This window comes from Talpa occidentalis, unplaced genomic scaffold, assembly GCF_014898055.3.
Source record: "Talpa occidentalis isolate TD23 unplaced genomic scaffold, MPIMG_talOcc4v2.1 talOcc4.15, whole genome shotgun sequence".
Taxonomy (NCBI): Eukaryota; Metazoa; Chordata; class Mammalia; order Eulipotyphla; family Talpidae; genus Talpa; species Talpa occidentalis.
Window position 1 is genome coordinate 59732596 of NW_023601543.1, and position 24493 is coordinate 59757088.

Here is a 24493-nt window from a genome sequence, read left to right on the forward strand (position 1 = left end):
CATAGATGTACAGAGGGTAGATGGCAGGGGTCACAACTTACTCAATTTTGGTTTATGGGACATGCTAAATAAGTATTTGACTAAAGGAAAATACACAATCTGAAAGTTTAGTAACTAGGTTTTGAGAAGCAAATACCTCATTTAAGTTAAATTTCTAAAATTATGTGATCTTAAATTTCAATTGAGAGTTACTTTTTGAGGTCCTAATTGTCAATTTACTACTTTAGAAAAGCAACTTAAATTTTAAAATGCAGAAGTCAATTTTTTAAGTAGGTTAAAGTGGAGTTGCTACACTGATACTGATAGTGTACTCATAGTGTAAGTAACCTTACTTTACTTGACAGTGAGAAAAGAATATGATTTAGTTCTCACTTTCTAGATCAACATGCTTTTTTATACACTATGTAATTAGCTTCTTTCTTGAAACAATGTATTATAATGAAATTTGTTTCATTATTCAGGCACCTGTGATGAGTGTGTTTTAACCGGCTGTAAGGAGAAAAAAGAAAAAAAAATTATTCTACTTCTCTTGAAATCTGAAAAATGTAAACTATAAAGGATGTTAAATTGGCAAAATGCAGTCTACATGAAATTTTGTTCATTTGGCTATACTTGAGAGTAATGTTGATGTGTTTTCTTAGCTCCTACCCTCTACTCAAAGACTAGAAGCTCCTGAACTACTGTTACTCTTGACATGTATCTTCCAAATATGTATGGGTTGAAATACCACTAAATTACTCTTAGATGTTCAGACAACTTATATTATCTGGGCATAAAATTATCTTAATAAAACCATAGAAAATGAGATACTGTGCCAATAAGATAAACTAGAACTTAATATTTAGGCATAGCTTTAGCATTCTTATAATCTGTATTTCTGGAGAACTGGCTTATAGTTTTTGTTTGCAAGAATGTTTGTCTTGAGTTCTTTCAAAAATGTTGGTACTGAAGGGTGTGCTCTTATACCTCTAAATCATATACAGTATCGTAAACCAATGGCAATTATTTTCTTCTGAAATTATAAATGAGATGCTGCTGCTAATAGGTATTAAGTATTTACCAAATTATTAACTGTCTCCATGCTTACATACCTTCAAACTTTCTAGGAGGACAACATACACCAAAACTATCTGAAGAGTACTTGAATAATGCAATCAGGATGTCTTTCAGAGATGATCAATTCTCTTTAGTTAGATATAGAACTTCATTTATAGCATTCTTTATGCTTCTTCACTAAAGTTTTCTGAAAAATAAAAATCTTAACAGCCCCAACCCCCAGTGACGCAGCAGTTGAGTGCTGGGCACGGAAGCTGCCCGTAGCCTCTGCAGCACCGGTTCTATCCCTGGCCGCTGGGTGAGGGTCCCACATGGCACACAGACCTCTCCTACCGCGCCAGCTGCTTCCCTCAGCAGTGTATTTCATCAGTCTGCCTGTTCTGCTTTCCACTCTGGCTCTGGCCAATTCTCTCACCCTCCCGTGCTTCTGACTGTACCCAGTGCTTGTATAGATAAATAAATAAATCTTAAAAAAAAATCTTAAAACCAGTGTAATAAATGAAAATATGCCCAATGCAAGGTACCATAATTATGAAATGAAATGCTGTCACTAACTACAAGTGATATATTAATGTTCATATAGCTTGCTGTATCTCATTAGAGATAAAATGAATTTGTAGACCACCCCCTCCCAATCATGTCATGCAAGCAGGAAAGCATGAAATTTTCAAACTGCCTACCATTTAAAAAGTCTCTTAATTTATTTGCATTCTAAAATAGAGCCCTTGACCTGGATCTTTTTTACCATATAAAATGCTACTAAGTGATGTACAAGATTTGTCAAGCCCATATAACATTCTCTTCAAAATCTGAAGTTCAACCACTATTTGTTTTTTACTATTAAACTACATTTTGGCAGCAATTGTTTATTGGTCTGTCATTGCAGTAATTGCAACTTAACAATAAACCAGTCTGACATTTTAGGTCTTGAAGATACATACCATATATATTTCTTTAAAAATAATCATACTTTTGTAAGCAATACTTTACAGTAGACACCTCAAAAATCTACCATAGATGTGAAACTTAAAACGAGAAAAATTTAAGTTCTAAATCTTTATACATATATATCCAGATTTCTATATATATTATATATACATACATAAGTATATATAAAATATATATAATCAGATTTGAAAAATGAACAAAAACTGGGCACTGTACATAAAGTCTTTTTTTTAAAACTCAAACAATAGAAAACTCTTTAAACATTAAACAATTTTAATAAAAGTTTCTGTACAATGCTAAGCAGTTTTATTTACACATAGAAAATGTAATAGGAGTAGTGTTTGAAATTACAGAACTCCTTAAAATTTCAATGGCAGGTAAATCTGGAAAAAATAACAGCATTCCATTCACAAATATTTTCAAGCAATAAATATGTATTTATAAATAGTGTAAATTTACATCAAGATTAGAAACAAAAATCACAAATCTGAAGTTTATTCCTTAGTCTATGTGCAATCCATTATCTTTGTGACTTGGCTGTTAATTTTTTTAACATTTTATTTAGGAACCAAAAGTTTAATAACCGTCATGGTTTCAAAACAAGACAGAAAAACATAAAAGCAGTAAAAAAGTTCCTTACCTAACTTTTCACATTAAAAAAAAAACTTGACCAAAGAAAGACTTAAAATTGCTAACTACCTTACAAAGAAATGACCAGCTAGGCTAGTATTTTTCCAAGGAAAATTCTGAAGGGGGAAAAGATAGATGAAAACCAATTCATCAGCCCAGAAATAGAGAAATATAAAAGAGGTTGTCTTCAAGTCAGTAGTAGTCTGTATGATGTTGCCAGTTTTGTCAGATATATACAAAACATGGAAATTATTATTTTTTTTCTGAAGTACAGCTGATCAGCTTTGTGAGTCCTGGAGTAGGAGCAGTGTTCTCCCCTGTCCAGCTGGTTGACACTCCGCACTTGGAAGGTTGCATAGACACAGTTTTCAGCCAGCAGCCTTACGAGATAAGCTACAAAAATCAGTGGTGCAGAACTGGGTTACTTCCTGAATAGCAGAAAAGGTCTCATTTAATGTCCATGGAACAATATCAAGATGAGGAAGATGGTAATGGAGGAGCCTGAAAATAAAAGTAAGATATGTTATTTTGATATGCATGTGTTAAGTATTCCCTAGCTCAAGCCTGAAAACATAGCAAGCTTATGAAGTTAGGGGAAATAACATTTCTCAATAAAGTCCAAAAGTCTGCTGCATGATAAAAAAGTATATAATGGTCCTTACTGTCTTATATCCGAGAAGCCTTCCTAAAAATATGAAACTATTTCCCTGTTCAGTACACTCACATTTTTCTATACTTCACCAATTAATCAACAATTCTTAGAGGAGGGGGCTCAATGGGTTACAGTGGACTATTGGTGCTTTGGTGGTGGGCACAGTGTGGTAAGACATCTACAGAGGTATGAACTATACCCCTAAAACATATACATGATGTAAATCAACGTTACCGCAATAAACATAATTTAAAAAGAAACTTCATTTAGAAAGACTGAAAAAAAAAAAAATAAGGTCATGCAATTATAAGCAACATCCCTCCTTCAGAGAAAAACACACCCCCACACCCCCACACCCCCCGCCCCGAACATTATTAAGCTGACCATTTTTTCAGATTGCTTAAATTAAAAAAAGGCTTGTGGAAAATATATCAACTACAATTTAATGTGGGACTTGCTTCAGAACCTAGTTCAACTACATAATATACACTATTTTTTTTAAAGCATACTGCATTATAATTTTCTTAATTGTGAAAACTAAGTCAAAATATTAGGAGCAAAATTTCAAAAATTCAGTTTCTGATCACATATATAAAAGTATGAGAGGAAATCAACAAATCATAAATTATGTCTGTTCTATTTATAAAACTGCTGATGTGCTAGAGTAAGATGCTTCCTCCCAAGCATCTGCTGTTTAAAATTAAAAACTGTGCAATTCATAAGTATACTTGAATTTCATAAAGTTATATAATATACCAGGAAGTTAAGCTCCATGAAATATTCCCATGCGGTTAATATTTCTGGCCAGGACAAAATTTTAAATAAATACAATTAGCTTTAAAAGCAGTATATTTAAAAGCATACTTGCTGATTCATTTTGTGGATACCAATAACCTATGTACACAAATATTTCCTCAACTGAGATCAAATGACATAAAGGATATGAGTGTTCCACAGCACAAAATGTAATTATTGTGACATTATTTAGAATGATCTCACGCAAGAAAAGCAAAGAACTATGGTAATTTCATAGGAATAAATACTTGGGAAAGGAGGGTGGAGGTGGTGTTAAGACTATTTCCTCATGTGCTATCTAACAAGCCAAAGGAAAATTTAAATATACCATTACCTCCTAATTATCAGGTGGCAGAACAAACACTGCTGCTTCCCTATCCAACTAACCATGTACTCACATGTTGATTTCACTTACTAATGTAAATTGGTCATAGACTTGCATCAGGTCCTCCATTTTGTACTGTTCTAGCACCACAAAATTTTCCAGGTTTCCACTTGTTTTTCGTGCACAATCTTGGCAATGCACCACATAGGTCTTTCGAGAATTGCTCTCATTAGTGACAAAAAGCAGATCAAAAACCTCTACCTATTTTATACAAGAGAAAGAGCATTCAATATAGACAGTGGTATTTATTTATTATGACTTATTTTGCTTTAATATAATCACAAAATTCTACTTTATATGGGATTATGATCGCTGGTTAAGAACAGGTACTATGAAAGACGTAATTGTGTTTGAGGATCTTTTTTATTTTTTTTTAAATTTATTTATTTATTTATTTATGCAAGCACTGGGGTACAGTCAGAAGCACGGGAGGGTGAGAAAATTCACCAGAGCCAGAGCGGAGAGCAGAACAGGCAGACTGACGAAGTACACTGCTGAGGGGAGCAGTGGGCGGCAGGAGAGGTCTGCGCGCCATGTGGGACCCTCGCCCAGCCGCCGGGGATCAAATTGGCACTGCAGAGGCTGCAGGCAGCTTCACCACTGAGCCACCAGGGAGGCCTGTGTTTGAGGATCTTTAATGGACCAGGTTTATTTCGCACCAAACCCAAAGATACGGGTAGTAACATATATTTAGGGGAATTATCTAAGGGAATAACATACTCAATTACAACCACTAACAAAAGTCTAATTCAAAAGTTTGATAAAGGCCAGTCCATTTTTTGTTTTAAATCCAAAACATTTAAAATGCACTCAGATGTTAGAGATCATTATTTTCCTTCTAGGTCTTTCTGATAGTCATCATAGGGCCCTATGTCTTCCCCCACAGACTGAACTCAAAGATGAAGACCAGAGTGTATTTCTTAGCCAAATCTCAATACATACTTGAAGGAATATAAGTTAATCAGTTTTCAGATGAGGAAACTGACAGGTAAGTGACAGCCAGTGAGAGCATGTTAGCTCTAAGTCTCATGTTAAGGAGCATGAATGCAAACAAAAAGTTCCATGAGTGTATATATTTTATATATTAATGAGAATCCCATGATTTTAGAATTATCTCAATCTTATACAGAAAGATTGATGAGTTGCTGAGGATCAGGCAGAAAAAGGAAGGAATACCATTGCAGGATCGGAGTCATTCTCCAATACTGGAAAACTGATACACTGATTTTTCTGAGGTAAAATACACGTAACAAGAATCTATCCAATCTCCTATGATTCACGTTGGCCAAGTAATACAACATTAAAATAGTCACAGAAGATTGATCAAGGTACTCTGAATTGCATTAGAGAGGAGTCAACATTGATCTGGCTAGAGCCATACTTAACTATATCCGGTTTAAAAATTCAACTAAATTTCTTGATGATTATGATGTTGACTATCTACAAGATACATGATCCTGTAATACTTTAATTCATAGTTAGCGAAAAAGTCATCATCAGATTAAATTTTAATATGATAACCAAGGAACAAGAAAGTAAGATTTGATACAATGTCAATTTCAGTAAAATGTATTACAACATAGAAGTGTATTAAAAAAAAAAAAACTGGAAAGAAACCAAATATGGAGAGGTAAGAGGTTTAATAAAACAACTGTGGATAAGAGCAATTACTTACCTCACAGATGCTACAGTAATGTGCTGGTTCTTCTTTTGTCCGTCCATGCCATATAATCTCTTTTCCTGCAGCAATGAGAGCTTCCCTCAATGTCTGACATTGCTTCAGAGTTCTCAGAAGACAATACCTATTATGGGGGAAAAATTATTTGTGACTAGCAACTGAATATTAAGTATTTTCAGCATCAAAGAGATTACAGAGAAATAACGTCGTAAGACCTGGGTCTAATGCTGGTGACTTCATCATTTTTTTCAATTTCTCAGATGTTCTCAGATTTAAAAAACAGGGCCAATCCTCAGCAGGTCTGACAGTGACAATTATCAGATCACTTAAAGTTGAGAATTGGTATGTAAGTATCAAAATATAATGATCTTAATATATAAAATCTGACTCCTTGTTTAAATATAAGGTGTTATCTTTGGCTCTTATTTGGGCAAGTCAATTAACCTCTTTGGGAGTCAATTTCCTCATCCCTGCAATAAAGGGTCTAATTTCAGATCTGAACTGCTATGATTCTAGTAAAGCAAGAAAGCACATTACTTCTCCCAACATTGCCTAGACACTCATTAACAACATTATCTGTATAGCTGCTTTAGAAACTTTTCAATCTATAAGCAGAAAACCATTTATGGGTTTAGCCACCACAGAACACAAAGTTGTTTTCACTGTTGCACTAAGGGAAAAAAAAAAAAGACTTAATTCCTTGATTTTAACTTGAAGGAGATAAAGGATAATCTTTCATTTATAATAACACAACTGAACATTTATTATAAACTTATCTTTCTAAACTCATACTTAGGGCCTCCAGGGTGGCGCAGCGGTTGAGCGCTGGTTCAATCCCCGGCTGCTCCCCGGCCACCGGAGGAGAGTCCCTCATGGCGCTCAGACCTCTCCTGCCACCCGCTGCTCCCCTCAGCCGTGTACTTCGGTCCTTCTGCCTGCTCTGCTCTCCGTTCTGGCTCTGGTAAATTCTCTCACCCTCCCGCGCTTCTGACTGTACCCAGTGCTTGTATAAATAAATAAAATAAATCTAAAGAAAAAAAATAAACTCATACTTATGATGCTAACTAACAATACAGTGAATTCTCACAATTTGTGCTGCTTTTCCTATAACTTATAATTACTTGGAATTGTCTTGTAAACTCGCTTACTCTCCTGTCACTCTTAGTGGCTCAGGTTCTCGATTTGAACAGAGAAGATGGACTAGATGATCTCTAATGCACTTTCAGTTCAAAAATTCATAGACAATGAAAATACCCTAAAGAAAAAAGAAATGGGTTTAGCAACTAAATGTTGTTTGAAAGCAATGGTCTTGTCTATTTTATTCATGCTGTCTACTCACTCTCTAGGGCAGTGCCTGGCATACAGCGGATGCGCCATAAATATTTGATAAAGTTGTTAAACAGTCAACACTTCAGTAACAGCATATTTAATTACTCTTAATTTGTATGTCCTTACTATTTTATAAGTTACTAGGTTAAAGTATTGCTACTTATCAGACCTCATGTCTATCAAGCCATGGTAAAAAACTGACTAAAAATAGACGTAAAATTTGTTAACTTTTCTAACAGATATACAACAATATGAACTTTACAGTTGTAAAGCAAACTCTTTAAGTATCTTATTTAAAGAATTTCTCAATTTGGCTTCAGCAATTCTTTTGTATTCAACTTATTTAGAAACAACTAAAGCTTTAGACTATGGCTACAAGTCAAAGCTAGGAAAGCTATGAGGTGTCTGTGTGTGAAGGGGTGTGTGTGAAGGTGTGTCATGGGAGGCAGTAAGTAAAAATTTAGATCATGGCCATCATGGCAAAGAGAGAGAAAATATAATTCAGACTAAGCCAGGAGCTCTTAAGCAGTACTTGCTATTCCCACATTTCTCTGCATGTTTCATACAATTCACCTCTGATCTTACTGAACAAATTTTGCAAACAGGGCTTCAAAATGTTTCCTTAACAGTAAAAAAAATACCTAAAACTCTGAGATAACTGTGGAAAATTTGCAGGCTCCACTACGTTCCCATGGGGGTAAACAAACAAAAATGATAAAACAATAAAATTATATAAACAAAAAACCAATAAGAACCAGACAGGTGACAGGGTATTAGGTACTTCACATATACTACGCCATCAGGCCTCTTAAACCACCCTGTGCAGGAGGCACTATTATTTCCATGTAACAAATGAGGAAACTATGGCTTAGAAAAGCTACATTTGTCTGGTATCATTAAAGCTATTTTTATATGGTCGGGTTAAGGATTTGTAAAGATAGAAAATCTGATGTATCCCCTATCTTACACCATACCCTCCTCTTTCTGGCCTCTCTTTCTGTCTCCTTATTCACTCTCCCTGTTCTCTTTTGAAGATGAGAGTCTTGGCGCTCAATTTTTTTCCTCCTACTCCAAACACATGCAGTTTTATGCTACTCCTTCATTCTCCAATGCCACTGACTACACTAGCGGTTATAGTTATTAATTTATGCTTAGTTTGGTAGTTTCATCTTGAAAAGGCAGTATCTACTTTCCTGCAAACAATAAAGGATTAGAGATAGGGGTACAAGTCAATACTACTAAGCCAGAGTATTCTGCTTCTGAAATTATAGCTCCAGAACTTTTACTGTGTAAGCCATTAGAATCTTAGAAAACTGCAAGCACTATTAATCTGATCTGACAATGTATAACAGAATTGTGGCTTTCCCCCTTGCTCTTATGTTTTTTCCCCCCTCAGCACTGATATGTATTGTTCCTTCCCATTTTCAAAAAGGTAGCAGTTGGAATGGAAAGAGAATTTAGAGACACGGGTTTTTCTAGAGTCCATAGCAATGAGCAGTCCTAAAGAAAGGACCTGGGACAACTAAAGGGTACAGAAAAATATAAGTTAAGAGATTTAGGCACAGATTTGACTTAACAGTAATCTATTCAGCTTTTATTTACCCCAGACCCTGCTTTTATGGGACAGTGTTTGAGTGCATTGAAGAGCTAAAAAGTAAAAGTCAAAATCAGGGTTGTTATTTCCTCTTCATTTTAGCTTTGCTGAATTTTAATAAATTTACAGCAATTAAGAATTCAATCTGTTTAAAACAGAAAAAGTCACTAGCAAAAAGTATTAAAATGTAGACAATGGAAGATGCTATTTTTAATAAAGGAATTTCAGGAACAGGATCAGAAATTATTTTAGGAGCTAAAGAAGCAGGGAATTCTTTGATTTTTAAGAATCAGTCTGGTTCTAGAACTCAAGTCCTGGTTTTAGGTGTTTGGATGAAGCACTACACAAAAAGGCAGAGAATGTTAAAGACATTTCTGACTTGGAGAAAAATCCATGAAGAGGTTAACTGAGGGCTTGGTGTATTTAAGGTTAGATGGCAGAATCTCTAACCCAGCCCAAGACTCATCCACAAAGATGAAACCTGGAGGGAATGAATTTTATAGAGAAATACTTCACAAGAGGGGATAGAAATGAAAATATACTTGAGAGATTAGAATAAGAAAACTGAAGACTATAACATGGTGATTATGCATATTATATTTCTAAATCAACACATTAGGGTCAAAGATAAAAAATATAGTGTGCCATAGATGCTAAGGGAGGGAGAGTTCACCTTCGGGTGAGGGAAAGCAGAAATCATGTAGGTTTTTGTAAAGAAGCCATCCATTTAGCTGTGAGCAGGAAGGAGAGGTGGTAAGAAAGCACCTTCGAGCCAGGAAAGAATGCCATAAACAAAGATAGCTGGAGGTTACTTAGGTTAGCAAAGAACTGTTCTTACAAGATTTTAAACTTGGGATGAGGTTTCTGGGGCAGAGTGAATAATAGGAATGAAGTCATGATGATATTTTGTTGAAGAAAAACAATGAGGATTACTCTGATATTCTGGGAGTAACTGTGTTAGCATGCCACTGAAGGGTATCAGGGACCAAAAACTATTAAAGGTTATATAGTATAAAAGAATTCTGCCATTTGTCACAACGAAACACTATTGGTATGGAATATCTTCTTTTTTAAAAAAGATTTATTTATTTTTATACAAGAGCTGGGGTACAGGGCCAGAGGCATGGGAGGGTGAGAGGATTCACCAGAGACAGAGCAGGGAGCAGAACAGACAGATGACCAAAATACACTGCTGAGGGGAGCAGCAGGCGCGACAGGAGCGGTCTGCCACGCCATGTGGGAATCTCCCTGGCCAGCCGGGAATCGAACCCACACTGCAGAAGCTGTGGACAGCTTCAGAGCACTGTGCTCAACACGCTGCGCCACTGCGGAAGCCCCAGGTATGGAAGATCTTTAATAGAATTAGTGTGCATAGAAAAAGAAGAAAAGAAAGGATAGTCCTAATGAAACTTTGAGAAGTACCTAATGGGCAAATGCCTAGCTAAACAGAGTCTGCCTGGACTGCTGAGACCCAGAAAGCTTGTCACAAAAGTCTAAGGCGGGCCTCCCCGGTGGCGCAGCGGTTGAGCGCTGGGTTGCGAAGCTGCCTGCGGCCTCTGCAGTGCCAGTTCGATCCCCGGCTGCTCCCCGGCCACCGGAGGAGGGTCCCACATGGCGCGCAGACCTGTCCTGCCACCCGCTGCCCCCCTCAGCAGTGTACTTCGGTCCTTCTGCCTGTTCTGCTCCCAACTCTAGCTCTGGTGAATTCTCTCACCTCCCGCGCTTCTGACTGTACCCAGTGCATGTATAAACAAAACAAACAAACAAACAAACAAATAAATAAACAAAACATGCCTCTATTAAAAATAAATAAATTAAAAAAACAAAAACAAAAACAAAAAACCCCCAAAAGTCTAAGGTACCTGAGGCACCTTCTGTCAGGGAACAGCAATAGTGGGGAAAGAAAGGTCCCAGAAAGCTGGGACAAAAGGGGAAAAAGAAAATGCAAAATCAAAGTACAAATCAAGATAATGGCTGCCATTGTCCTTCCATGTCTCCCCAAGTTCTCTGTGGGTACAAGCCAAAGCTGGAGAAACAAGAACCCGAGCATGGATTTGTTCTGATATATATGAAGCATGGTTGCTTAACTCCACCCCACTAGTTGCCAGCAGCTCCCCATTCAGGAAGTGTGGTTCATGGCATACTGGGACCTGTAGTCCAAGGTTACAGAATTATTAAGTGAAGGCAGAGAAAGGGGCACTTCCCCTTCACAGAGGTGTGACTATTTGACTAAATTTCCAAGTAAGTTCCCAAGTATCAGTGAGGAGACAGATGAAGCATGGGTAACTTGACAAGGCACCCCCTTTTTTTTTTTTAAGTAAAAAAAAAAGAAGTTTAATTATAACCTGTATACTTCCTGTATGCATGGGAGAACCCAACATGACTAACTTGCCCAGGTAGCTTCAGATACTATCTTAAGCAGCTTAGTTAAGACAGGGAGCTTGGGGGAGGTGGAGGGAGGAGAGGAGAGAATGGAAACTCAGTTAGGGAGGTTACCTGAAAGGCACAGTATGATTAGGAGATTAGGGCTTCCAGGAATAATAATGGAGAAGCCAGAGAGAGCTTCTCCTTTATGCACATCTTTTATAAAAGTACAACCTCCACCCAGCCTTCAGAGACCCTCCCATGAAAGAGACCTCCTGCCAAAAAGGCATTTTTGGGGGGTAGCAGATTTTATGCTCCCCTACAGTCTGGACAAAGCACTGCTAAAACCCTATGGTAATAATCTCAGCCACTAAAAAGTATATGGTATACAAATTAAAATATACAAAAAGGTGCTTTGCCCTGCCCAATCTTCTCTCACCAAAAGAGACATGCAGGAAAGAAAAGTGAAGAAACACACAAGCCCTCAAAAACACACCTGTTACCGATCACTCCAGGATAGTGTTCCCCTAGGACAACAGTAATTATATGTCAATAAGACATCTAACAGTTTCATTTAAACCAACCACATGGCTGAAAATCAAGGTCTCAGTCAATGATACAATGAGTATCTCAAGAATTTTAAATTCTTGGACAGAAAAGCACGAAAGCAAGGATGTTAAGCATGACAATGCAGTTTTATAAAATTTTAAGATTTTGTTTGCTCAATGTTATCACAAAGTATTGTACAGTCAACCCAACAGTGTATTAGACTTGCCTAGACGACAGCAATAGGACCTATAGTAAGGCCAGTATGGACTGGCCTTAATAGCTATACCCTCTTGTTCAATTATCAGGCCTACTGGCTATGACCAAAGAGTTACAGGATACCACATTTATCCATTTAAAAATAGAAATCAAAGGGAAAGGGGGCCTCCCCGGTGGCGCAGCGGTTGAGCGCTGGGTTGCGAAGTTGCCTGCAGCCTCTGCGGCGCCGGTTCGAGATCCCCAGCTGCTCCCCGGCCACCGGAGGAGGGTCCCACATGGCGCGCAGACCTCTCCTGCCGCCCACTGCCCCCCTCAGCAGTGTACTTCGGTCCTTCTGCCTGCTCTGCTCCCCGCTCTGGCTCTGGTGAATTCTCTCACCCTCCAGCGCTTCTGACTGTACCCAGTGCTTGTATAAACAAACAAACAAACAAACAAATAAAAAACATGCCTCTATTAAAAAAAAAAAAGAAATCAAAGGGAAAGGGGAGTTAATACTTAACAGTTTAATTTATATCCAAAACCTCTGTGCTTGTGATAAAGTAGATATTATGTAAATAAGGTAATAATCTGTAATATGTGAGAAAGAAAAAGGAGAAGAAAAAAATAGTTCTAACACAGACCTAATATAATCTAGCGCTTCCCTAATTTGCCCAATCATAGGATTCATGTAGGCCACTTGAAAGAGATTTCAAGGTTCTTCCCACAGAGTTTTGAATTTACTTGGTAGGAAGAGAGCCTAGAAATCAATTTAGTAAGACTTCCAGGTGATTCATATGATCAGACAAGTAAAAACCAATGCAAGCCTCTTCATAAATGACAAATTTGGAAATAATGCCTAAAATTTGTAACAATATATTTCAATATCAACTTCACAAATTGCCATGAAACCACAGAGAGAACACTTTAGGTAAGAGCAAAGATTCTAAAGCTAAATCGCCTGGGTTTAAATGCACACATACATCTCATACTCTGCCCCTCAGTTTCCTCAGCTGTGAAAATAGAATACCTAATTGCTATTAGGAGGATTATGTAATATACATCATTTTTGGATTAGTGCATGGCAGTTAGTGATCAATATTTTAATTCAACATGCCAAAATTATTAAAGCATGGTAAAATAAATGACATAATTACTAAATTGAAGTTATTGTTTTATTTGAAAGAATATATAATGAGTGCCAATGAAAGTTCAAGAGTTATAATGCAAAGAATACACAACAAATTTATATTGTTTAGTCTATATTCTATTATGTCAGGATTTTTCAACTTTAGCACTATTGTTATTTTTGGGGGGAGGGAGTGCAGCTATCTTGTGCAATGGAGAATTTTTAGCAGTAACCATGGTCACTACCCAAAAAATACTAGTAGCACCCCTCCCACTCAAGTCTTAACACTGCCATATGTCCCCCGGGAAAAGAGCAGGGAGAGGCAAGATTGCCTGCAGTTGATAAACACTACACTAAAAAAAAAAACAAACAAAAGATGATGACTGAGGTTTCTTCAGTTAATATCAATAATAATTATCAAGAGCTACTATTTACTTAGTGTTATGCTAAAATCCATACTGAACCCATAAAAGTTGTATTAGAAAGAGACAATTACCATTCCCATTTTTCAGAGAAGGAACCAATGACTAATAGGTTTAATACTTCACCCATGGCCTCTGCTAGCCAGTAAATGAAGAAGCCAAGATGTGAAGGCAGGCTGGACTCCAAACATAGTGCTACCCTACCTGTAGTACCTCACTGGGATTATTAGATAGCACAACTCCAAGACATACAACAATTAGAAAAGAAAAGGTAAATGACAAACACATGATGATCATAAATACACGTAAGACACAGAGAAAGCATTAATTTGTACATACAAGATGGCACATTTAAAAACTGAAATATAACAACAGTGCTTTCAAAGATGGTCAAAAGAATGAAAAAATTCTATGAAAAGAAATTAAGACTGTGGGAAGAGCATTTCAATGGACTTAGTACTGTTAAGATTTAGAAAATTTATTTTCAACTTCTGGCTTATATGTTGTACTTATAGAATATGTACTTATCTGGAAGATTAAGAGGCAGCATACAAGAGAATGTGTTTTTTGAAAATTAACTTTCTACTGCTTAGTGTACTATCTAATATAATCCTAAATCTGAGACTTCATAATACTGAACTTTTCGGAGGAAAATGGGCTCTTTGGCATTTTGCTTCTGACAGACATTTAAAAATGTTCTCATGTACTTATCGTGGTGATTTAAATGGAACTCACAAAGTAATGAAGAAACCAAAAGTTTCTAATGTATCAGAAACATTATTATTACATTTACTTCCTAATAGTCCAATGTGATTGCAACAATTTATAGGGGCATATCTGTTGGCGTTGGCCTTATCTACCATTGAGATTAAACCACTCAACTACATCTAAAAGAATCTTTATTTATTCCAAAAGCCTGCTATCTACAAGGAAATCTAATTAGTAGCAACAGTCTCCAGAGTTCACTTGCTGCGCTATCATTTAATTCCTTTCAAGGGATCTATTAAAAGGAATAGCTCAATGTTAAAACATAATGGATATATGAGTCTTGTGAAAGTGAAGTAAGAGAGTCTTAGTACTACACAGGGAAAAATTGTAGACCAAAGCAATGTATCTTAAATATCTGAAAATGCAATCATGAATTTGCAAAGAATGAGGGTTTCTCTTAACTCTCAATCAACTATTTAAAATTAAGAACAAAAGGTAAAAAGACCTGTATATTATACTATGATGTAGACAGATAATAGCAGCAATAACCTCTACAGCTCCAATTTTATGTTTTAAAGTACTCATTTAGCAAAATTTCTTTCACTCAGGACCCACTAATCAAAGTATTTATGATGTAGTTTATACTGGGGTGGGACAGGAGTTTACCAAAATAACCAAGGATTTTCAAGAATGTATAACTCTCTCCTGCCTCGAAATTATGGCAAAACAAATTCAGAATGTAGAACTCTACAACACAAAGGTCTGGCTTCTTCAGAAAAAAAGTAACAGGAGAAAGTTCTCACAGATTAGAGACTAAAGACACAATGACTACACACTGAATTCAATGTCAACACTGATTCAATCTGCATTAGGGGTGGTAATATAAAGAGAGTAACAGCTAACTAAAGAAACCCATTTTGGGATTCTTGGGGAAATTTTTTTTTAACAAGTTATTTATTTTTTTATGCATACAAGAGCTGGGGTACAGCCCAGAGATGCAGGGCATGGGGGGTGGGAGGATTCATCAGCAACAGAGTGGGGAACAGAACAGGCAGACTGAAATACACTGCTGAGGGGAGCAGCGGGTGAGACAGGAGAGGTCTGCTTTGTCATGTGGGTTGCTCCCTGGCCAGCTGAGGAGTGAACTTGTGCTGCAGATTGCTTCATAGAGAGGTGCTTAATCCCTTGCGCCACCAGGGAGGCTCTTGGGGAAATTTAAATGTAGATTATACATAGCTGATTACTGTGGAATTTCACATTTCTTATGTATGGTAAATTGTACTGTGATTATGTGAGAATATCCTTAGTTTTAAGAGATGCAAGTTGATTTATGTGACATGTCATGTTGTGAATTACTTTTCATATGGCTCAGCCAAAAGATGTATGTGTGTGTATGTATGTGTATACTAAGACTGCTAAGTAAATGTGGCAAAAATTTCTTTGATGACTCTACATGAGAATATATAGTTATTCACTGTACAATTCCTTTAATTTTTTGTAGATTTAAAAATTTAAAAATGGACCTCCCTGGTGGCACAAGGGGTTGCACTATGAAGCTATGCGCAGCCTCTGAAGCACAAGTTCAATCCCCAGCCAGGAAGGTGATGACCACATGGCGCAGCAGACCTCTCCTATCTCGCCCACTGCTCCCCTCAGCAGTGTATTTCAGTGGATCTGCCTGTTCTGCTCCCCACTCTGTCTCTGGTGAATCCTTTCACCTCCTGCATCTCTGACTTGCATTCCAGCTCTTGAATGCATAGATAAATAAAAATCTTTTTAAAAAATAAAATAAAAATTTCAAAATAAAAAACATCAGTAGTAGTATGTTAACAGTTTCCTTCACTCATTTCTTTGTGTGGGTACTGCTTTACTTTAAAAATAGCTAATGGTTCAGAAAACTCACAGTTAATGCCTTGGAGGGATTGTCTGTTACCTACAAACAAGGGATGTAAGATTCTTTTTCTATGCAATAGAATCAGATATCCATCTGGTTTCTTAAGATTCCCACTTAAACATCACAGAAGGAATTCAAATTCTGATGTCTAAAGCCAGTTAAGCTAATAAACATCACTCCCTATTCCTACCTCCTTTCTTTTCTTCTAACCCTAGTTTAATCAACAGACACAAAAAATGTCCAACTGCTTAGTCCAGGCCAAAGCCCCAGCAACACAGATTCCCCTCTCACCTCCACCACCCATTCACCAAGTATACTTTATTTTATTCTCTACCTTTTGCTTCTCCTATCAAAACAGTAAAAACCTTCTAATGTATGCCTCTAAATCCTCTGCCCTCCATTTTATGCTTTATCTTGTTGCCAAGTTATCTAAAATTCAGATTTGATTATTTCAAAGATTAAAATTTCTAAAGACTTCTCATTAGTCACTATTACCAACACTAAATCTACCTGGAATTTTTAACATCAGAAGTTTAAATCTACACAAGATAATAATATGAAGGAACAAGTAGAACTGTAGAACTTAAATCTGAGGACCCTTAAAAGTTTGGTCTAAAACAGAAAAAAGTTTGCTTCCAATATATGGGGTAGGTGTTCATTTAAACAGTTTAAGAAAGTTATGGGCCTCCCCGGTGGTACAGCGGGTTGAGTGCAGCTGTCCGCAGCTTCTGCAGCGCGGGTTCGATTCCGGGCCACACATGGGGCGGCAGACCTCTACTGTCTCACCCGCTGCTCTTGTCAGCAGTGCTTTCGATCTGTCTGCCTGTTCTGCTCCCCACTGTCTCTGGTGAATTCTCTCACCCTCCCGCGCCTCTGGCCTGTACCCCAGTTCTTGTGTAAATAAATAAATCTTAAAAAAAAAAAAAAAAAAAAAAAAAAAGGGCCTCCCCGGTGGCGCAGCGGTTGAGCGCTGGGTTGCAAAGCTGCTCACGGCCTCTGCGGCGCCGGTTCGATCCCCGGCTGCTCCCAGGCCACCGGAGGAGGATCCCACATCACATGGCGTGCAGACCTCTCCTGCGGCCCGCTGCTCCCCTCAGCAGTGTACTTCGGTCCTTCTGCCTGCTCTGCTCCCCGCTCTGGCTCTGGTGAATTCTCTCACCCTCCCGCACTTCTGACTGTACCCAGTGCATGCACAAACAAAAACGAACAAACGAATAAATAAATAAATAAAACATGCCTCTATTAAAAAAAAAAAAAAAAAAAAGTTATGCACCGAGTTTCCACTAAAGTTTTCCAAAGAAGTCAGGCTGTGAACTTTCCAAGTGAAGTTCACTGCATTATGAAATGAACGACATAATCATGATAACGAACTTTCTTTTGACTCATGCCAATGTAGGAGGTATTTGGAAATATGCAGATTACTTTATTTTAACAAAATAGCTAGGTTATAGAAGTTGGATGAGATTTACTAAACCACTTACTTAAATAAAAGGCATTAGGAAATTACAGGGCTCTAAAAGACTTGAACTTGATATTGCAAAGAAAAAATAAAGTGATGCTGACTTATTTAAAATACTGGCAATTCATTTCCAAAATGATAATGAGAAATTAGTAGGTGACAACAGCAGATAACATCATTTCCCATTATTAAGTCACTCAGTGCAAAGGTTCATAATCTTTTATGAAAGTGTATTTTTCATACACTTTGCATAAACTCATTTGGTGCTGAAAATTGACCCAGGGCTTTTTATAGTTTTCACTTAGCTTATCCCAGTGACTACTGTTTTATTGCAGAAATATTAATGTGTCTGATTTCAGGATACTGTCACAGACCCTGCTGGGAGGGTAAAATACATTATCTATGCACTGTAGTACCTTTCTAAATCCAAAGAATTATGAGTATCAAACATATTTGACTTAAGGGGTTAGGATAATGGACAATGGAGCTGCAGTACTACTTCTGTGAAGCATTTCCAATATTTTTCCCTTTTTTCAGAAGTGTGTTCCGCTGTGCTCCTCCTCACTCCCCATTCTTTACACCAGTATCTCCATCATTAGAGCAAAGATCATGATAATGAACGTTTGATCATTTCCCCACTTATATTAAGCAGCCTGAGAAGTGATCACACCCTTCTAACACCTATCACAATATCTGAGATCAACTCAGTTCATAATAATTATTAAATATAAAATAATAAAAAGAAATGGATAGAGCTCAGTAAGAAGATGGGAAGGCACAAGGTAAATTTTGCTTACATGCTTTTTGGTTGGGCAGATTTACTACTTCACCATGAAGCTGTAAAAGTCACATAGTAGATGCACTGTATTTAAGAGCTAAAAATAATTAACAATTTAGGGGGAAAGTTAAGGAAAAGAAGTATCTTTGCATATCTCAACATTCTATTTCTTATGTCTAAGCTGATTTTTTTTTCTTTTAAAACAGTCAACAATTTGCTCAATGTATACTAAGTAGATGTTTTACTATAGATACAGGAGCATAAAAGGGGTCAGGTTTAACATTTGAAAGTCATATTAAATGGCTTAAAATAGGAAACAGAGTGGTCATAAGTGCAAAATTCAAGTACACATCTAAAGACAGCAGTGAGAGAAATGGGGATTTTAAAGAAAGTCTGTATTTGTGCTTTTGTTTATTTAGACTAGTTGGTTGCTGATGACTTCAGTAAAAAAACTGATGAGCACACATAAGATGGAAAGCCAAATTTCTTTGGTCAGTGGAGTGAACAAGAGATGAAGAAAATGAGTCAAAGCAGTGGGAAGGAATGGCAAGAAGAATCACTTAATCAGATTTGGTATAGCTCACAAGTCAGAACAAACCAATACCACTTTCTTTGTTGGCAGGATACTAGATTCGAAGACCAAAACAATGATGTAAATGTAATTTTACACGAGAACTGAGCTTGTAGAAAAAAACCCCTATTTTGTAACAATACATTTTCCATGCTCTCTTCTGAACCATATTTAGTTTGCCTCTTTGTTTTTCTCAATTAGAAGTATTCCTTCAAATTTTGTCCCCAATTCTCCCCCTTTTCTTTCTCTCAAGGTAAATCACAAACAGCTATGTAGAAGACTAGCCTACTCATTCAGCTCTCTCAAGTTCTGATTAGCTTCTGCTAAACAGCACTATCCAATTATTTTACTGGCTCCTCAAACTTGCCCCTGCTTCAAAATGGGTAACCTTGGGAGGCTGAGACCTTTAACTGAGATACAGTCTGAGAAGCACTTTGCTGAGTGCTTCGCTCAGTACCAAATTCAAATAATGAACTAGCATTATTACTAAACCATCTAGAACCCAAAGTATCTTTGACTCACTCGTTTCTCTTATCACCCAGAAATTTATGCTATTTAACTGCTAGAATGATCTTTATGAAACCCAAATTAGATCCTATTAGATGAAAACCCATCACAATCTCTCTAATAGAATAAATTTAGCACATAATACATTATCTGCCAACTAAGAACTTTTACAACTACATCTTATTTTACTACTCATCATATACATTGTACTCAAGCCAGAATGTATCACCAACTACTTTCAACATACAGACAGCAAAGTTCTACCATATTTACTTTAAATCTCATACAAATACACAATAGGGAAGGAAGTCAGGAAGAAGGGCATAGGCAGGAGGTGTTGGGGAGAGAATGAGTGTACTGTAGTGAATATGCATTTGCTGTTCCCCCAGACAGTCTGAGTTCCTCTGAGTCTTTCACAGTGTAAGCAGTGTATTACTCTGAGTATGGTATGATTTTAGTGGTTAGTAAAACAGGGCCTCTCCACATAAGTCAACTACTCTGCCTAGTGTTCAACTGAAGAAAAGGATTTATTCTCTCATGAGACACAAATGTATTTTGTGTTAGACTGAATGAAGGACACATGGTATGTGTGTGTGTATATATATATATATATATATATATACACACACACACACATACTAATAGTTTATAGATGAATTGAGGTTATCTTTCTGGTGGTGCAAGAGTTTGGTCTTTAGCTGGCTTCAGGTTCTACTCCTTTCTCCTTTCCCCGTCTATACATAAAATACCTACCTCCCCAGAATACAGACTTCTGTGATCCCACAGGGCTAGGAAAAATCTAGTGAATCTCTCATTGTATTTTTTTCTATTTATTTATATGCATTAACTTTTACTTCATGGCAGAACCTATACTACAATGTAAGCATATGTGCACTTACACACATAACCCCTTCTATTAGTGCCTATCCGGAGCTTTCTATAAGGTCAGAAAATACCCATTAAATGAAACAGAGGCTGAATGACTATTTTTAAAAGGAAGCTTATACAAAGCAAAGTCTAGAGAGGTTCACATTTTCAGTCAACATGATGACAAAAAGAAATTGCGAATCACATCTCATGAAGACTCAAGTTGGGAGCAGAATTTTTATTATAGTGACGAATACAATCAAGACTCAAAATGATTGGAGATTTAGTAGTTCAGGGTAAAAATGGAGTACAGATAAGCATTTAAGTGCATGTAGGTTTAAAAATATATGTGAGTAGGTATGAGGAACTAGTAATTTTAAATGGAAAAATATTTGTATGGCTACAAATCAACACAAAACAACTTTATAACACAGATACTGCAGTGTCAATGTTCAACATTTTAAATATTAAGAGGGACAATGATAAAGTGGAAGATGATGATGGCAGGGGGGTGAGGTTTGATAGGGGGGTTGAAAATATAGTATCGAGGAGAGATGTCTGAATTAATGAAAACCAGGAAGGAAGAACAAAATATGACAGTGATTGTGCCATGGCTCCTTTTTCCCTGTTACCTCACCACCCAACCTATGAGCAAGTCTTGTGAGCTTTTAGCTCCACCTCAGCCCTAGTTCAATCCCTACCCAACCACCCCATGAGTAAATGTCTGTCCAGGGCAGTCTATTTTGTTGCGATCTGCAAAACTTATCCCTTGAAATCCATTTTCCACCAAGCAACCAGATTAATTTTCTTCAAGTTTAAATCAGGGTGTGATTTGAAATATTCAGCTGCTGAGGTGAAAAACTGTACACCTGAAGTCTACACAGTGCTGTAAACTGTTACCTCAATATAAGGGGGGAGAAAAAAAATCACACATACACAAAAAGTTTAATTCAGAACCTAACCTTCTGCTTAATGTCCTCTAACAGTGTTCTGTAATATCCAGAATTAATACAGACTTCTTATTATGTTGTAACAGTCCATGTATAATCTGATTCCTATTCATTTCATTGAGTTTACTGCTACCACTCTTTCTCTCATTGTGCTATAGTCACACTGGTCCTTTCATACTAAAACATACAAAATTTGTTCCCAATTTAACAGTTACTTGTCCCTGGGGCCTGAAATGTTCTATGTCTAGATCTTCACATGGTTGACTGCATCTCCATTATTCAAGTCTAAATATAAAACTCATCTTTTTAGACACCTTCCCTGATTACTTCAGAAAAAGCAGTATTCCCTACCTCCCAATCCAAATACTATTCTATGTTATCTTATTTGTCTGGATGTATCAATAACTTTTCTGTCTGGATGTCTCTTGCTCCACCAGAATTTAACTTATACACTGCTATCATCAGTACCTACAACACTGTTTGTGGCACAGAACTGGTTCTGAAACACCTGTTGAATAGGATTTATTCTACATAAATTCCAAATATATTTAGGGAACTGAATCCCAATGACAGGTAGTTTTAGGTAAATTTCTAAGAACTTTCATGCGTGAGGTAATGAATACGTTCAAAAAGTTTCCAGATGACTACAAATTATAGATGCTATAAGAAGGGATTATTGTAGTACATGTAAAGTTTGTACTAAATGATCTTTAAAAGTGTTTCCAATTATAAAATTCTAGTCCTTCGAAAAGGAGTTACTTTCATTCTGCATAGCTATTATGTAAATGATAACTATGCTGTACCCATCCCTTTACCTTCAAGATGATCTTCATTAGCCTCTAGCTTATGCCTATCTCCAACATACTAAACACACCTTCAGTGACTTTAGATAATTTTCCCTCCAAAAGTAACCCTAAACTTGCTATCCAGAGAAAAGTACCATTCTGATATAGAATAGGATAAATGGATAGACAACATCTCTCTCACACCCCAACTACCAATTATATTTATATAGAGTATGATAACTAAGATCCAACTTTTAAAGAAATTTTATATTGCCCATTACTTGCTATGATTTGGTCTTTGTTAACCACTTCTGCTTAGAATTAGAGAAAAAATTGCAACTGATAATAAATGACTGTACCATAGGATAGGTACTATCCTTGACAGCACAATTTTTGTTTGAATAAAATTTTGGATTTATGTTTAAATCGTTTTAGCAAGATAGAATTATTTTCATAAGACAGTGTTTTGAAAACACATGCTGACCACACTAATACAGTTGTCAGAGAAATATGTAAGTGCTATTTTAACAAAGACAAACTTATTTTATCAGTGAATATAAAACAGCATATTCCAAAATGAACTTTGGAGATCAATTCTTTATAAGATATTGGTCAAATAAATGTCTGGGAAATACAAAACATTATAAGCCCCTTCCCTTCATTCACAAAACACATCAACACTTACAGTCTATAAAAATAAAATAATGAAGGACTTGTGGAACTTTATTTAAGCCATCATTTCCCATATTTCATTGATCAGAATTCCCCACCTTTTGGAGATGGGGATAGAAGTGATAAAATACACAGTTTATATAAATACTGCTTATAGCACTGCCTGAAAATATTACTTCTAAACAGACTTACAAATTAGGATAGAAACTGTGACAATAAATAAGAAGCTTGCTAGGATAAATGTATTCAAATTATTCCTATTAGGTGTTAAAAGCAACTAAAAGACAATTATAAGATGAATGATTTAATTAAAACAAGTAAAAATTAACATTTATGCCAAAATCCTTTATTAAATGCTAATTTCTCCATACCAGCAATTATTTTTTGATGCCATTCTTTGCCTTGAACACTAAACGCAGTCTTTCAATATTATAACTAAAGTTTTTCCTAGGAATCAGGTGTTTCAGAGGGTACTGGGGAAGCACAGGTTTGTGAATCTACCAGAGTAGAACCATGTGTAGCTCTGTTCCTCTTTGTACCATGGTGTACTGACTATTTGAAAGGGAAAATTACTTTTAATATATGGATTCTGTACTATGCTTTGCTAGACATCTGGATCATTTTGTTTTGATGTCAACCTAATTCTAAGGGGGGAAAAGTATTGAATAGTTAACATTCCCCAAAAAGAGAGGGACTACAGCAGTTTTAGAAAGCACTTACTTAATCATTTCAAAAAGCTTTGGATCTGAGACCTTGATATTTCGTGCCATATTCCAGGAAAGATGAACCATGGGTACTATTGACTTCACACTTTGCAATTTGTTCCATTCGTACCGTTCCACTGCCAATTTATACTGGCAGGCTAGGAAAAAAAAAACAGTTATAAAGTAACCCAAAGTACCAAAAATATGAAGATAACCATTATCACCCTCTTGGGAGATCATCAATACCAACTGTGAAAATCTGAGAATATCACAAGAATATTTTTCTCATTTTTTTATAATCATGGCAATCAAAAATAGTAGTTATCATGTCAAGAGTGCGTACTAGAACTATGTGCCAGGCACTGTGCTAACCTATTTTTTATATATTATCTTATTTAATTTTCACCACCATCTTATTATTATTATCTCTGTTATACAAATAAAGAAGTTGAGGCCCAGAGAGGTCATAAAACTTGCCCAAAGTTGCAAGAGCCAGGATCTGGTCCTAATCCAGTTCATTCTGGCTCCAAAGACCATATTTCTTAATTTTAAACATCTACTGCCTAAAGGCAGGCATAATTCAAAAAGATTTTAACATAACAGGGCTAGTCATATAATATACTAGGCAAGAGAAAAATCTGAAGGAATGAGTAACCACTCTACTTTGTTTTCTCCCATAGGGGTTTCCATTACAAAACGAAGCACTCTAAAAATGATTAGTAAGTATATCTTTCTTGTATATAAAGACATACATTTATTATTTGCTGAGATCTATTGTCTTGGATTTCCAGCTGTTAATTTGAATTTAATGTCCTGTACTACAAATAAAAATTCCATTCACGGAGACACTCTTCTAATTTTAGTGAGTTATATTA

General features: G+C 36.5%; 1 protein-coding gene across 1 annotated transcript in view; it reads right to left on the reverse strand.

Moving 5' to 3' along the window:
- Positions 1-2260: 2260 nt before the first annotated feature.
- KDM6A (lysine demethylase 6A) overlaps positions 2261-24493 on the reverse strand; it is a 183099-nt gene continuing 160866 nt past the window's right edge. The window contains 4 exon segments of the mRNA XM_037512496.2: positions 2261-3135; positions 4497-4667; positions 6142-6268; positions 23635-23776. Coding sequence (XP_037368393.1) covers positions 3106-3135; positions 4497-4667; positions 6142-6268; positions 23635-23776 — 470 coding nt within the window. The 3' untranslated portion in view covers positions 2261-3105.